The sequence below is a fragment of the Crinia signifera genome, chromosome 2 (assembly GCF_055691185.1).
Source record: "Crinia signifera chromosome 2, ASM5569118v1, whole genome shotgun sequence".
NCBI lineage: Eukaryota > Metazoa > Chordata > Amphibia > Anura > Myobatrachidae > Crinia > Crinia signifera.
In genome coordinates, this window is record NC_139218.1 from 16,031,687 (window position 1) to 16,047,122 (window position 15,436).

Consider the following 15,436-nt stretch of genomic DNA (forward strand, 5'->3'; position numbering starts at 1 on the left):
ATGCAGGAGCTCTGTCCCTTACACTGCAAGATGTGGTGGCTGCTCTAGTGATCGTATTGTGTAACATTGCTTCTGTTGTCATAATTTGTGCCACTTGCCAAGAGATGGGGTGGGGGGGGGGGTTTCCAGGGAACCACAGCATTGGTGTCATCACGCCCACTTGTTAAGCCCCTCCCATTGCATTATTATCTATTGTTATCTCTGTCACAGCAATGTCCTCCAACGCCAAGCCTCGTGAATGCACCATAACGAAAGAAGACGGCAAGGGCTACGGGTTTTTCCTACGCGTAGAAAAGGATGAACTCGGCCACCTTGTCCGGACTGTGGAGAGCGGAAGCGCTGCAGAAAAAGCGGGGTTAAAAGATGGAGACCGTGTACTGAAGGTCAATGGGGTTTTTGTGGATGACAAGGAGCATCCTGAGGTACAGCCTGGCTTCCCCTTTACCTATATGTAGAGACACAGGTTCTGTCTTATATGCTTATACTGTATATGCTGACTGAATTGGTGTCAGCACTCCTATTTGCTTGATAGCTTCAGTCATCCGCCAACCAACAAGCTGACAGCCAATCACTGTCTGGCTGGAGGCAGCTAGAGAATGCTGCACTCTGATTGGTGGATGGCTCAAACCCTCCACGAATCAGCAAGCATTCAGCCATTCACTGTCTTTCTGTCAGATTCGACCAAGATGGCCCTAACAGTAATGTAGGATAGTAATTCAGCAGGAACTGGAGGCATCACTGAGGCACGAGGCACTTTCTAAATATTTTATGAGCATTAGCACAGAAAAGTGCCCCTGCTCTGTCCCTACGTTAATACATATATGATTCTTGTAAAAATGGATTTGTCACGAAACAGACAATACAAAGTCATATATTTTATGGTGACAGTAAAACATACTCTGCACATAAGTTGTGGTACTATAATCATATTTCCCACCACACCGGGGTTGGCTCATTTAGTTTTTATTACGTTGTGTGACTCCAGACATGGTGCAGTGACTTCTTCATAATAAAAGCCTATTACAAGGGAATTTCCCTGGTATTAGTTCACATTCTTCATTTAAGTGCTCTATAGCAATGCCGTACCTACGCACACACACAACAGAGAAATAGAATGCGAGAACCAGATCAGAGCAGTGCTAAATCTGCCTAGCATCAACTAGGACTGCACTAACTCCTTTATGTACATTATGCTACAGCACCGGCCGGGCAGCCTAAAACCAAAGTCCCCTCCACAAGCATTAGATCCCACATGGCAGTTTTATAAACTTTGTTACATGCACATGGGCAGTATGACTGGCGAGTCCCTGAGCGCCCATACACGTGTGTATAACAGCATTACATACACATGGGCAGTATGACTGGTGAGTCCTTGAGCACCCACACATGTGTATATAGCAGCATTACATGCACATGGGCAGTATGACTGGGGAGCCCCTGAGCGCGCATACACGTGTGTATAGCAGCATTACATGCACATGTGCAGTATGACTGGTGAGTCCCTGAGCACCCACACATGTGTGTATAGCAGCATTACATGCACATGTGCAGTATGACTGGTGAGTCCCTGAGCACCCATACACGTGTGTATAGCAGCATTACATGCACATGTGCAGTATGACTGGTGAGTCCCTGAGCACCCACACATGTGTGTATAGCAGCATTACATGTACATGGGCAGTATGACTGGCGAGTCCCTGAGCGCGCATACACGTGTGTATAGCAGCATTACATGCACATGGGCAGTATGACTGTTGAGTCCCTGAGCACCCATACACGTGTGTATAGCAGCATTACATGCACATGGGCAGTATGACTGGTGAGTCCCTGAGCGCGCATACACGTGTGTATAGCAGCATTACATGCACATGGGCAGTATGACTGTTGAGTCCCTGAGCACCCATACACGTGTGTATAGCAGCATTACATGCACATGGGCAGTATGACTGTTCAGTCCCTGAGCACCCATACACGTGTGTATAGCAGCATTACATGCACATGGGCAGTATGACTGGCGAGTCTCTGAGCACCCATACACGTGTGTATAACAGCATTACATGCACATAGGCAGTATGACTGGCGAGTCCCTGAGCACCCATACACGTGTGTATAACAGCATTACATGCACATAGGCAGTATGACTGGCGAGTCCCTGAGCACCCATACACGTGTGTATAACAGCATTACATGCACATAGGCAGTACGACTGGGGAGTCCCTGAGCGCCCATACACGTGTGTATAGCAGCATTACATGCACATGGGCAGTATGACTGGTTAGTCCCTGAGCACCCATACACGTGTGTATAGCAGCATTACATGCACATGGGCAGTATGACTGGCGATTCCCTGAGCAACCATACACGTGTGTATAACAGCATTACATGCACATGGGCAGTATGACTGGTGAGTCCCAGAGCGCCCATACACGTGTGTATAGCAGCATTACATGCACATGGGCAGTATGGCTGGTGAGTCCCTGAGCACCCATACACGTGTGTATAGCAGCATTACATGCACATCGGCAGTATGACTGGGGAGTCCCTGAGCGCCCATACACGTGTGTATAGCAGCAGTACATGCACATAGGCAGTATGACTGGCGAGTCCCTGAGCACCCATACACGTGTGTATAGCAGCATTACATGCACATGGGCAGTATGACTGGCGAGTCCCTGAGCACCCATACACGTGTGTATAGCAGCATTACATGTACATGGGCAGTATGACTGGTGAGTCCCTGAGTGCCATACACGTGTGTATAGCAGCATTACATGCACATGGGCAGTATGACTGGCGAGTCCCTGAGCGCCCATACACGTGTGTATAGCAGCAGTACATGCACATGGGCAGTATGACTGGTGAGTCCCTGAGTGCCATACACGTGTGTATAGCAGCATTACATGCACATGGGCATTATGACTGGCGAGTCCCTGAGCGCCCATACACGTGTGTATAGCAGCGTTACATGCACATAGGCAGTATGACTGGCGAGTCCCTGAGTGCCCATACACGTGTGTATAACAGCATTACATGCACATGGGCAGTATGACTGGCGAGTCCCTTAGCGCCCATACACGTGTGTATAACAGCATTACATGCACATGGGCAGTATGACTGGCGAGTCCCTGAGCACCCATACACGTGTGTATAGCAGCATTACATGCACATGGGCAGTATGACTGGCGAGTCCCTGAGCGCCCATACACGTGTGTATAGCAGCATTACATGCACATGGGCAGTATGACTGGTGAGTCCCTGAGCGCCCATACACGTGTGTATAGCAGCATTACATGCACATGGGCAGTATGACTGGTGAGTCCCTGAGCGCCCATACACGTGTGTACAGCAGCAGTACATGCACATGGGCAGTATGACTGGCGAGTCCCTAAGCGCCCATACACGTGTGTATAGCAGCATTACATGCACATGGGCAGTATGACTGGCGAGTCCCTGAGCACCAATACATGTGTGTATAGCAGCATTACATGTACATGGGCAGTATGACTGGCGAGTCCCTGAGCGCCCATACACGTGTGTATAGCAGCATTACATGTACATGGGCAGTATGACTGGCGAGTCCCTGAGCGCCCATACACGTGTGTATAACAGCATTACATGCACATGGGCAGTATGACTGGCGAGTCCCTGAGCGCCCATACACGTGTGTATAGCAGCATTACATGCACATGGGCAGTATGACTGGTGAGTCCCTGAGCGCCCATACACGTGTGTATAACAGCATTACATGCACATGGGCAGTATGACTGGTGAGTCCCTGAGCGCCCATACACGTGTGTATAGCAGCATTACATGCACATGGGCAGTATGACTGGCGAGTCCCTGAGCGCCCATACACATGTGTATAACAGCATTACATGCACATGGGCAGTATGACTGGCGAGTCCCTGAGCGCCCATACACGTGTGTATAACAGCATTACATGCACATGGGCAGTATGACTGGTGAGTCCCTGAGCGCCCATTCACGTGTGTATAGCAGCATTACATGCACATGGGCAGTATGACTGGTGAATCCCCGAGCGCCCATACACGTGTGTATAGCAGCGTTACATGCACATGGGCAGTATGACTGGTGAGTCCCTGAGCGCCCATACACGTGTGTATAACAGCGTTACATGCACATGGGCAGTATGACTGGTGAGTCCCTGAGCGCCCATACACGTGTGTATAGCAGCATTACATGCACATGGGCAGTATGACTGGCGAGTCCCTGAGCGCCCATACACGTGTGTATAGCAGCATTACATGCACATGGGCAGTATGGCTGGCGAGTCCCTGAGCGCCCATACACGTGTGTATAACAGCATTACATGCACATGGGCAGTATGACTGGCGAGTCCCTGAGCGCCCATACACGTGTGTATAGCAGCATTACATGCACATGGGCAGTATGACTGGCGAGTCCCTGAGCGCCCATACACGTGTGTATACCAGCATTACATGCACATGTGCAGTATGACTGGCGAGTCCCTGAGCGTCCATACACGTGTGTATAGCAGCATTACATGCACATGGGCAGTATGACTGGCGAGTCCCTGAGCGCCCATACACATGTGTATAGCAGCATTACATGCACATGGGCAGTATGACTGGCGAGTCCCTGAGCGCCCATACACATGTGTTTAGCAGCATTACATGCACATGGGCAGTATGACTGGTGAGTCCCTGAGCGCCCATACACGTCTGTATAGCAGCATTACATGCACATGGGCAGTATGACTGGCGAGTCCCTGAGCGCCCATACACGTGTGTATAGCAGCATTACATGCACATGGGCGGTATGACTGGCGAGTCCCTTAGCGCCCATACACGTGTGTATAGCAGCATTACATGCACATGGGCGGTATGACTGGTGAGTCCCTGAGCGCCCATACACGCGTGTTTAGCAGCATTACATGCACATGGGCAGTATGACTGGTGAGTCCCTGAGCGCCCATACACGTGTGTATAGCAGCATTACATGTACATGGGCAGGATGACCGGCGAGTCCCTGAGCGCCCATACACGTGTGTGTGTATAGCAGCATTACATGCACATGGGCAGTATGACTGGTGAGTCCCTGAGCGCCCATACACGTGTGTATAGCAGCATTACATGCACATGGGCAGTATGACTGGTGAGTCCTTGAGCGCCCATACACGTGTGTATAGCAGCGTTACATGCACATGGGCAGTATGACTGGCGAGTCCCTGAGCGCCCATACGCGTGTGTATAGCAGCATTACATGCACATGGGCAGTATGACTGGCGAGTCCCTGAGCGCCCATACACGTGTGTATAGCAGCATTACATGCACATGGGCAGTATGACTGGTGAGTCCCTGAGCGCCCATACACGTGTGTATACCAGCATTACATGCACATGTGCAGTATGACTGGTGAGTCCCTGAGCACCCATACACGTGTGTATAGCAGCATTACATGCACATGGGCAGTATGACTGGTGAGTCCCTGAGCGCCCATACACGTGTGTATAGCAGCATTACATGCACATGGGCAGTATGACTGGCGAGTCCCTGAGTGCCCATACACGTGTGTATAGCAGCATTACATGCACATGGGCAGTATGACTGGCGAGTCCCTGAGCGCCCATACACGTGTGTATAACAGCATTACATGCACATGGGCAGTATGACTGCCGAGTCCCTGAGCGCCCATACACGTGCGTATAGCAGCATTACATGCACATGGGCAGTATGACTGGCGAGTCCCTGAGCGCCCCTATACGTGAGTATAGCAGCATTACATGCACATGGGCAGTATGACTGGCGAGTCCCTGAGCGCCCCTACACGTGCGTATAGCAGCATTACATGCACATGGGCAGTATGACTGGCGAGTCCCTGAGCGCCCCTACACGTGTGTATAGCAGCATTACATGCACATGGGCAGTATGACTGGTGAGTCCCTGAGCGCCCATACATGTGTGTATAACAGCATTACAGTATGACTGGCGAGTCCCTGAGTGCCCATACACGTGCGTATAGCAGCATTACATGCACATGGGCAGTATGACTGGCGAGTCCCTGAGCGCCCCTACACGTGTGTATAGCAGCATTACATGCACATGGGCAGTATGACTGGCGAGTCCCTGAGCGCCCATACACATGTGTATAGCAGCATTACATGCACATGGGCAGTATGACTGGCGGGTCCCTGAGCGCCCATACACATGTGTATAGCAGCATTACATGCACATGGGCAGTATGACTGGTGAGTCCCTGAGCGTCCATACACGGGTGTATAGCAGCATTACATACACATGGGCAGTATGACTGGTGAGTCCCTGAGCGCCCATACATGTGTGTATAGCAGCATTACATGCACATGGGCAGTATGACTGGCGAGTCCCTGAGCGCCCATAAACGTGTGTATAGCAGCATTACATGCAGATGTGCAGTATGACTGGCGAGTCCCTGAGCGCCCATACACGTGTGTATTGCAGCATTACATGCACATGGGCAGTATGACTGGCGAGTCCCTGAGTGCCCATACACGTGTGTATAGCAGCATTACATGTACATGGGCAGTATGACTGGCGAGTCCCTGAGCGCCCATACACGTGTGTATAACAGCATTACATGCACATGGGCAGTATGACTGCCGAGTCCCTGAGCGCCCATACACGTGCGTATAGCAGCATTACATGCACATGGGCAGTATGACTGGCGAGTCCCTGAGCGCCCCTACACGTGCGTATAGCAGCATTACATGCACATGGGCAGTATGACTGGCGAGTCCCTGAGCGCCCCTACACGTGTGTATAACAGCATTACATGCACATGGGCAGTATGACTGCCGAGTCCCTGAGCGCCCATACACGTGCGTATAGCAGCATTACATGCACATGGGCAGTATGACTGGCGAGTCCCTGAGCGCCCCTACACGTGCGTATAGCAGCATTACATGCACATGGGCAGTATGACTGGCGAGTCCCTGAGCGCCCCTACACGTGTGTATAGCAGCATTACATGCACATGGGCAGTATGACTGGTGAGTCCCTGAGCGCCCATACATGTGTGTATAACAGCATTACATGCACATGTGCAGTATGACTGGCGAGTCCCTGAGCGCCCCTACACGTGTGTATAGCAGCATTACATGTACATGGGCAGTATGACTGGTGAGTCCCTGAGCGCCCATACACATGTGTATAGCAGCATTACATGCACATGGGCAGTATGACTGGCGGGTCCCTGAGCGCCCATACACATGTGTATAGCAGCATTACATGCACATGGGCAGTATGACTGGTGAGTCCCTGAGCGTCCATACACGGGTGTATAGCAGCATTACATACACATGGGCAGTATGACTGGTGAGTCCCTGAGCGCCCATACATGTGTGTATAGCAGCATTACATGCACATGGGCAGTATGACTGGCGAGTCCCTGAGCGCCCATACACGTGTGTATAGCAGCATTACATGCAGATGTGCAGTATGACTGGCGAGTCCCTGAGCGCCCATACACGTGTGTATAGCAGCATTACATGCACATGGGCAGTATGACTGGCGAGTCCCTGAGTGCCCATACACGTGTGTATAGCAGCATTACATGTACATGGGCAGTATGACTGGCGAGTCCCTGAGCGCCCATACACGTGCGTATAGCAGCATTACATGCACATGGGCAGTATGACTGGCGAGTCCCTGAGCGCCCCTACACGTGCGTATAGCAGCATTACATGCACATGGGCAGTATGACTGGCGAGTCCCTGAGCGCCCCTACACGTGTGTATAGCAGCATTACATGCACATGGGCAGTATGACTGGTGAGTCCCTGAGCGCCCATACATGTGTGTATAACAGCATTACATGCACATGTGCAGTATGACTGGCGAGTCCCTGAGCGCCCCTACACGTGTGTATAGCAGCATTACATGTACATGGGCAGTATGACTGGTGAGTCCCTGAGCGCCCATACACGTGTGTATAGCAGCATTACATGCACATGGGCAGTATGACTGGTGAGTCCCTGAGCGCCCATACACGTGTGTATAGCAGCATTACATGCACATGGGCAGTATGACTGGCGGGTCCCTGAGCGCCCATACACATGTGTATAGCAGCATTACATGCACATGGGCAGTATGACTGGTGAGTCCCTGAGCGTCCATACACGTGTGTATAGCAGCATTACATGCACATGGGCAGTATGACTGGTGAGTCCCTGAGCGCCCATACACGTGTGTATAGCAGGCGGCATTCGTTCACACGGGGACGGATGTTTTGCATATTCGCATGCGCAGCCGTATTTCCAGCTGCGAATGACTGCTGGAGCAGCGCTGTAATCAGCGTTCAGATGCGATTGTTTTATTTGGAAATTTTAACATGTATAGTCCTTCAGTCTATTGATTGGCATTATTGATATGACAGTGTCTAGGTTGACAGTTATTAGCTCGACCACTGTTGTTGGACAGGCAGTAGGTCAACACATGAAAAATTTTGACTTGCATCAGGTCGATGCCGACATGAGTTTTTCACGTTTTCTTTTTCTCCAAAAAAGGACTTCGCAGTCGCAGATCCTACGGGCTGCCATGAATATTTATCAAAGCCCGTTGCCCCTGCTAGGATCACATACGATACATCATACGCAAAAGGATGGATCCAATGTATCGTACGCGATCCTAGCACCCAACAGCTGCCGGGTGAGTTGGCGGGATATTGGATGCCCATGAGATACTACGCCCTAGTGGATGGGGGCTTGCAAAAAAAAAAAACACGTCGACATTTTTTCATGTCGACCTAATGCATGTCTAACATTAGTGGTGACTGTCAACCTAAAACTTTTCGACCTAACGATCCATACCCGGTCAGAATAACCCCGATAGTTGGTCAAGGTTTTTAATAAATAGGAATTGTATTATTTAAAAACAACCCTAGAAAATGTATTAAAGATAAAAGGGGCAGATTTATTAAGCTTGGAGAAGAGATAAACTGGAGATAAAGTGGAGAAAAGGTAAAAGGAGATAAAGCACCAGCCAATCAGCTCCTAACTGTCTTTTTCAAACACAGCTGATTGGCTGGTGCTTTATCTCCTTTTACCTTTTCTCTGCTTTATCTCCAGTTTATCTCTTCTCCAAGCTTAATAAATCTGCCCCAAAATGAGTAAACCGGGTGTAGAGTTTTTGTGGAATGAAGGCGACACAAAATTAGACGTTCCTTTACGATTTAGCAACTGTACAACTAAAGACACAACTCACGTTATTAATGTTTGCTCTCCGACAGGTGGTGAATCTAATCGTGAGCAGCGGAAATTCCGTGTTGCTGTCAGTTTTGGACGAAGCTTCTTATTTAAATTCCAAGAAAAATGTGGCTGACGTGTCTACAAATAACAGCGCACCTCCGGCTAACGCAACGGCTGACGCAGCGGCTGCGTCACCAAAACCCAGGCTCAGCTATCTGGCGAGAGATAAAGGCTCCTTCGGATTCTCCCTAAAGACAATAAAAGGTCAGATATAAGAACAGTCGCATCTGCTATAAATATAAATATTAATATTTTGTACTTCTGTACATTATGAGCTTCAAGTGGAAGCCGTATCAAGGCCTGGAGAGAGATATAGTGGAGAACTATTCCAAACCAATCAATCCGCTCCTAACTGCCATTCTACAGTGTGTGTGCTAGATAAATGACAGATATTCTTAATATTTCCTTATGAAGATGCCTCCGTGAATAACGCGGACTGATCCCATATATAAATCAGTCCGTGAGTGGATTTGAGAGGCGGGGGGATGGACGTATGGTGGGGTGGTGGGCGGAGTTTACCTGCTTGCTGGGCAGCAAATATACGAAGTCTAGCAAACAGGTCTGAATCAGGCCCACAGTACCCATACATAAGAGAGGATGCAGTAAGCTGATAAATAAGATCGTCAATCAATAGTCATTGTTCGACAGGCCAAAGGTCGACACATTAAAAAGGTTGACATACATTTTTCATGGGTTTTTTGTTCATAGTTACCATCCAAGTGAACATAGGGTTAAATCATACTTGCCGACTTTGTAAAACTCCTCTCCGGGAGAAGCCCGGAGAGGAGTGAAAGGGGGGCGGGGAGAGGCTAGGTTTTGGGGGCGGGGCGAGGTTGACGTCACCAAACCCCGCCCACATGACTGGCAGCAGCCTCAATTTGCGGGTCCGTGGATGGGGGAGGGGCTAAAATGACCCGAAATTAAAAAAATTGCATCCCATCGCATCGCATTCTATTATGGCATGCGATGTGATGAGATATCGGTTCTGATGGAACCTTGAATAATCCCATTTTATGGTAAAATTACATATAATGTCATTTATTTTGGACCCCTACCCCCCCACTATCCACGTCATCCCGAAGCGTGGCGAGCAGCGGCGGTACGCGTCCGACCGACCTTTTCATACCCCCACTATCCACATCGGCGTGGAGTCGTTTCTATATAGTGGCCACCGAGCCCGAAGTGCGGCAAGCGCAACGAGCCCCGCGAGGGGACGCGTAATACATGTAAAATAATATGCGTCCCCTCGCGGGGCTCACTGCACTCGCCACGCTTCGGGCTCGCCACACTATATAAAAACAACTCCACGCCGACGTGGGTAGTGGGGGTATGAAAAGGTCGGTCGAACGCATACCGCTGCGCTCGCCACGCTTCGGGATCACGTCGATATTGGGGGGGGGGGGGGATTAATAAATTACATTATATGTCATTTAATGCTATAGTACATTAAATGCCATTATAAGCATCAAAATCGCATTGCATCGTATACCATACCATAACGGCATGCAATGCGATTTCACTACGTTTGCGTACATAGTAAATTCGGGCGCTGTGATAATACACAAGTACCTAATCTACTTCTTATTTATTTATCACCTTATAGAAGATAATCTATAGTATCTGATTGGTTGCCTATAGCAACATCCCTTCTGATATAGAATTCCCATCTTAGTAAAATTCCCCCACCATATATAAACTGACAGATAAACAAGCGCATTTGGCCAGCCCACAAATTGGCCGCCCCCAGTGGGGGAAAATGTGCGTCTGCATAATGTTAATATTGCGATTCAGCCTGTCCTCTTCCAAATGACTTATCTGTTCTGTTCTAGGCACCATTGGTGTGTACCTGGACACGACTCCTGGGGGCCCCGCTGCTAAATCTGGCATCCAGCAAGGTGATCGCATCATCGAAGTGAATGGCAAGAATGTTGAGGGCAACTCCTACGATGAAGTAGTCGCGCAGGTAAGGCGAAAAACTCATTGTATCGCAGATGCCGGCGGAACCAGGTTATATAACAACATCAGGAGAGTCTCATAAAACTTATCTTGTAAGGAACAAGAATAATTCCCAGCCGCGCCATCTCCATGGTGACACAGTAGCAGCAGAATGGGCCGCGCAGAAGAGCTCTCACAGCGTCACTCCGTTATAGGATGCCCTAGAGATATATCCATCATCCTGTATGTACAGATGAAGGAGGATGTTGCTGACGGGAGCGCCCATCATCAGGACATTGTGCGAACTTGCTCTCTGTAGTGCCTTATTTACCATATGCCACATTATTGGGCTTCCGGTGTACATTATGCCGCACAGTGCCCCCAATTCACATTATGCCTTGCAGTGCCCCTGGTTTATATCATGACACAATTTAGTGCCACAAGTTCATAATGTATGCTATATTGTAGTAATCCGGCTTCATTTTATGCCACACTACAGTGCCCTCCATTGATATTACGCCGCATTAAATTGCCCCCAGCTCATATTAAGCTACTGTACACTACAGTGCCTCCAGTTCATATTAGTCAAAATGACAATGCCCCGTTAAGATTATGCCACATTACAGTCAGTGTCCCTTTACCATTTTAACATGCACTACACACACACGTCACTCGCTGAAAATGAAATGCCAGGCTGGGCATCGGGACAAAGCCAACTGCTTATCGGACAATTCAGGGAATTTGGAAAACTGCTGAGTCTGGGTCCCAATAGCATTGGCACCGATGCACCCGCTTGGCAGTGCTAAATTTCACCAAATGCATTTACAGTTGATCTTTGGATTAAACCGGTGCTTTGGATACACCGCAGTTACTCTCACCTAGTTGGATACTTAATTATTGGGTGCACCCAGGCCACATCAATTAACCTAATGAGTAATACCTTTAGTAATATAAAGATAATGGAATATGGAGAACTGTAACTAAGGCGGCACGGTCAGTACCACCGCACAGAGCACAGATGCCCTTTGTCAAAAAATGTTCCCATAACAATCTTTAATAGACTGGTGCCTGCTGCATGTATATTTTTAGTAGAGGTGCGACCAGTTCCTTCTCTGGTGGGTGGTTGCACTGCTATAGTACTAAAATACATTGTATAGAGCAGTGTCTGCAGGAACTTCATAATCTCTCCAGACTCACAAAGCGCCCAGGAGCTGTTGGGCGCACAAGAAGGTGGTATGAGTCTGTAAATCTCTAGAGAGAGTGGTATCCTGCAGCAGTGTCACAATGTCAGTTTCTGGCTGAGCTTTCATCACAGATTTATTGGCGTGGGGTTGAGTGCTGCATCTGAGTTATGATGAAACTCACTGAAACATTGACATCCCAGGGAAGTTGACCAGTAGGTATATATATGCTAAAGCAAATACAGTAACAGTACAAGGGAGTTGTATTTGAATGTGTATAGCAAGGGCGGAACTACCATAGGTGCAATGGGTGCAGCTGCTATGGGGCCCAGAGGTGAAGGGGGCCCATCTTTGCTGTCTAAGTAATATGTTTTACATACATTTATCACCATCAGTTGCTAAATAGGGGGCCTTTACAAACTTTTGCTATGGGGCCTAGGAATATCTAGGTACGCCACTGGTGTATAGCCTTCACTTTATACTTCAAATAAACTAGCAGCAGGACTAGTATTTTTATTGTCAATAAGTGGCGTAATGTGTATAAGGGGTACATGGTATCTGCATACTGACATTCAGGATCTTAGCGGTTAGAATTCTGATAACGGAATCCCACCACTCAGAATTCCATAAGATCCTGGTAATATTTTAACCCTAACCATCATCTCCCACAGTATAACCCTAACCCCCCCCCCCACACCCCCACCCCTCGTAGCCTAAGCCTAACCCTTCCTCTAGTACCTAAGCCTAACCCTAATACCAGTATTTACTGTCAGAATCCATTGGGATTTTGGCTGTTGAGATTCCGCTGTTGGGATTCTTACCACATCTGCATTCTTACCGCATCCGCATAAAGGATACAACTGTATTGCATCATTTGTATAATGGGTATTACTGTGTGGAATAATGTGTACAAGAGGTACTGCTGTGTTGTATAATGTGTACAGGAGGTACTGCTGTGTTGTATAATGTGTACAAGGGATACTACTGTGTTGCATAATGTGTATAAGGGGTATTATTGCATTACATAATGATTATGAGATGTAATACTATGTTGCGTAATGAGTTTAATAAGTGCTACTGTGTGGCATAATATGTAACGGGAGCTACTACTGTCTGGCATAATGTGAATAAGGGGCATTACTGTGTGGTGTAAAATAAATAAGGGAAATTGTGTATAACATAATGTGTATAAGGGGCACTAATGTTTGGCACAAAGTTTAAGAGGCACTACTACTTTGTGATATAATGCGAAGAAGGGGCACTATGTGTGGTGTAACATGTATATGGAGTACTACAACTGTGCATCATTTATATATGAAGAACTGCTACTGTGCATAATTTGTATATGGGGCACGACTGTGTGGTGTAACATAAATAATAGATACTACTGTGTGACAATGTATATAAGTAGAATAAGGTCTCTACTGTGTGGCAGAATGTGTATATGGGATACTACTGTATGGAATAATGTTTATGAGGTAATATTGTGTGGTACAATGTGTATAAGGTCCACTAATGTGCAGCATAACATGAATAAAGGTCACTACTACTGTGTTGCATAATGCTTATAAGGGGTACTACTGTATGGTACAATGTGTATAATGAGTTCTACGGTGCCACGTAACCTGAAGAAGGGGCTCTAGTGTGTGGTATGTGTTTAAGGGACGCTCTTGTGTTGTGTAATGTGCATAAGGGGCACTTTTGGGGTGGAGTAATGTGAATAAGCAGCACTACTGTGTAGCGTAATGTGAATACATTTGCCTAACTATGTGGCGTAATTGCTATTTCGGGCACTATTGAGTAGCCATTCCCCTTTCCCATGAGACTTTGTCCCTTTTTTTGGGATGTGCTCCAAACTGTCTAATAACAGCTGTGGGAATATCAGTCTGAGATGTTTCCCTGATTTTATTTCACATTTCCTGCAGATAAAGGAGTCTGGAGATTCGGTGATGTTCCTGGTAGTTGATAAGGAAACAGATAATTACTTCCAGCAAAAGAAAGTGAAAGTCACTGCAGACCAGGCTTCAGTACAGCTGCTGCCCAACCCTCCCAGGACGGTGGAGATGACTAAGAACCCAGATGGTTACGGCTTTTACCTGAGACAAGAGAAAGTCCGCAAAGGTAATACAGACTATGAATGGTGCGCCCTTATACCACCTACTGATAAAAATGGACCTGCCCAGAGTGTAGCTGGGTGTGTACTACAGTAACTGGATTTAAACCTGTTTTACAGATTACAAAATGGGTCTAATTCAGACCTCTTCGCTAGGCTGCGTATCTTCGCAGCCTAGCAAACCGGTAAACACTGCCCGCGCCGGCCTTCCGAACGCCACCCACCGCCGCACGAATCCCCGTGCTTACAGATAAAAATAAGTCTGAACTGACTTTTATCTTGGCCGGAGATAGCCAAATTCGGGTCAGGCGCTGACGTCAGGAATCGACTCAACTGTGGTAACATGGGAATGCTGAGCATTTTTATGGGCACGCCCATCGCCGGTGTCTTCAATGACAATGACGTAGTTGACCACTCTTGGCCGAATGCGTCTAGCTAGGCGCCTAAAGGTGTCTAGTTGGACAGTAGCGAAAGTTAGACGCAAGCGTTTGATCGTCAGGAACATCAGCGAAGTCACACACACAAGTATTTCATGGTTTTTTTTTTGCTTAACACCGACTTGTTCACACTTTACCATCCAAGTGTGCATAGAGTTATATTACAAAGTTGCAAGGGGACACGGTACACTTATTTGTCAACATAGACACCAAAAAGCATGAAAAACTCTTGTCGACACGTTCTACCAAGAGTGGTTAGCCACGTAATTGTCCATCTAGACACTGTCGATCCACTATACCCGAACCCTATTATTATGCAGCAATAAGTGGGAATTATTATCATATAGTGTTAGGACCACCATATCGGAGATACCGCTTGCAGCGGCTGGTGTCCTAACCATATATATGCAAATATACGTTACTGGGATCTCCGCATTGCTGCTATCCTACAGAATGTAAATCTCATTACTGGTCCATTATAGTGTGCATCCTTATAGTGTACATTT

The 15,436-nt window shown here is 47.9% G+C and overlaps 1 protein-coding gene across 2 annotated transcripts in view; it reads left to right on the forward strand.

Moving 5' to 3' along the window:
• Positions 1-15,436, forward strand: part of PDZK1 (PDZ domain containing 1) — a 55,299-nt gene that overhangs the window by 30,098 nt on the left and 9,765 nt on the right. For both annotated transcript variants that reach the window (XM_083171621.1, XM_083171622.1), the window contains exons 2-5: positions 211-422; positions 9,246-9,468; positions 11,094-11,227; positions 14,306-14,501. In XM_083171621.1, the coding sequence (XP_083027747.1) occupies positions 211-422; positions 9,246-9,468; positions 11,094-11,227; positions 14,306-14,501 (765 nt within the window). The remainder of the gene's footprint in view (positions 1-210; positions 423-9,245; positions 9,469-11,093; positions 11,228-14,305; positions 14,502-15,436) is intronic.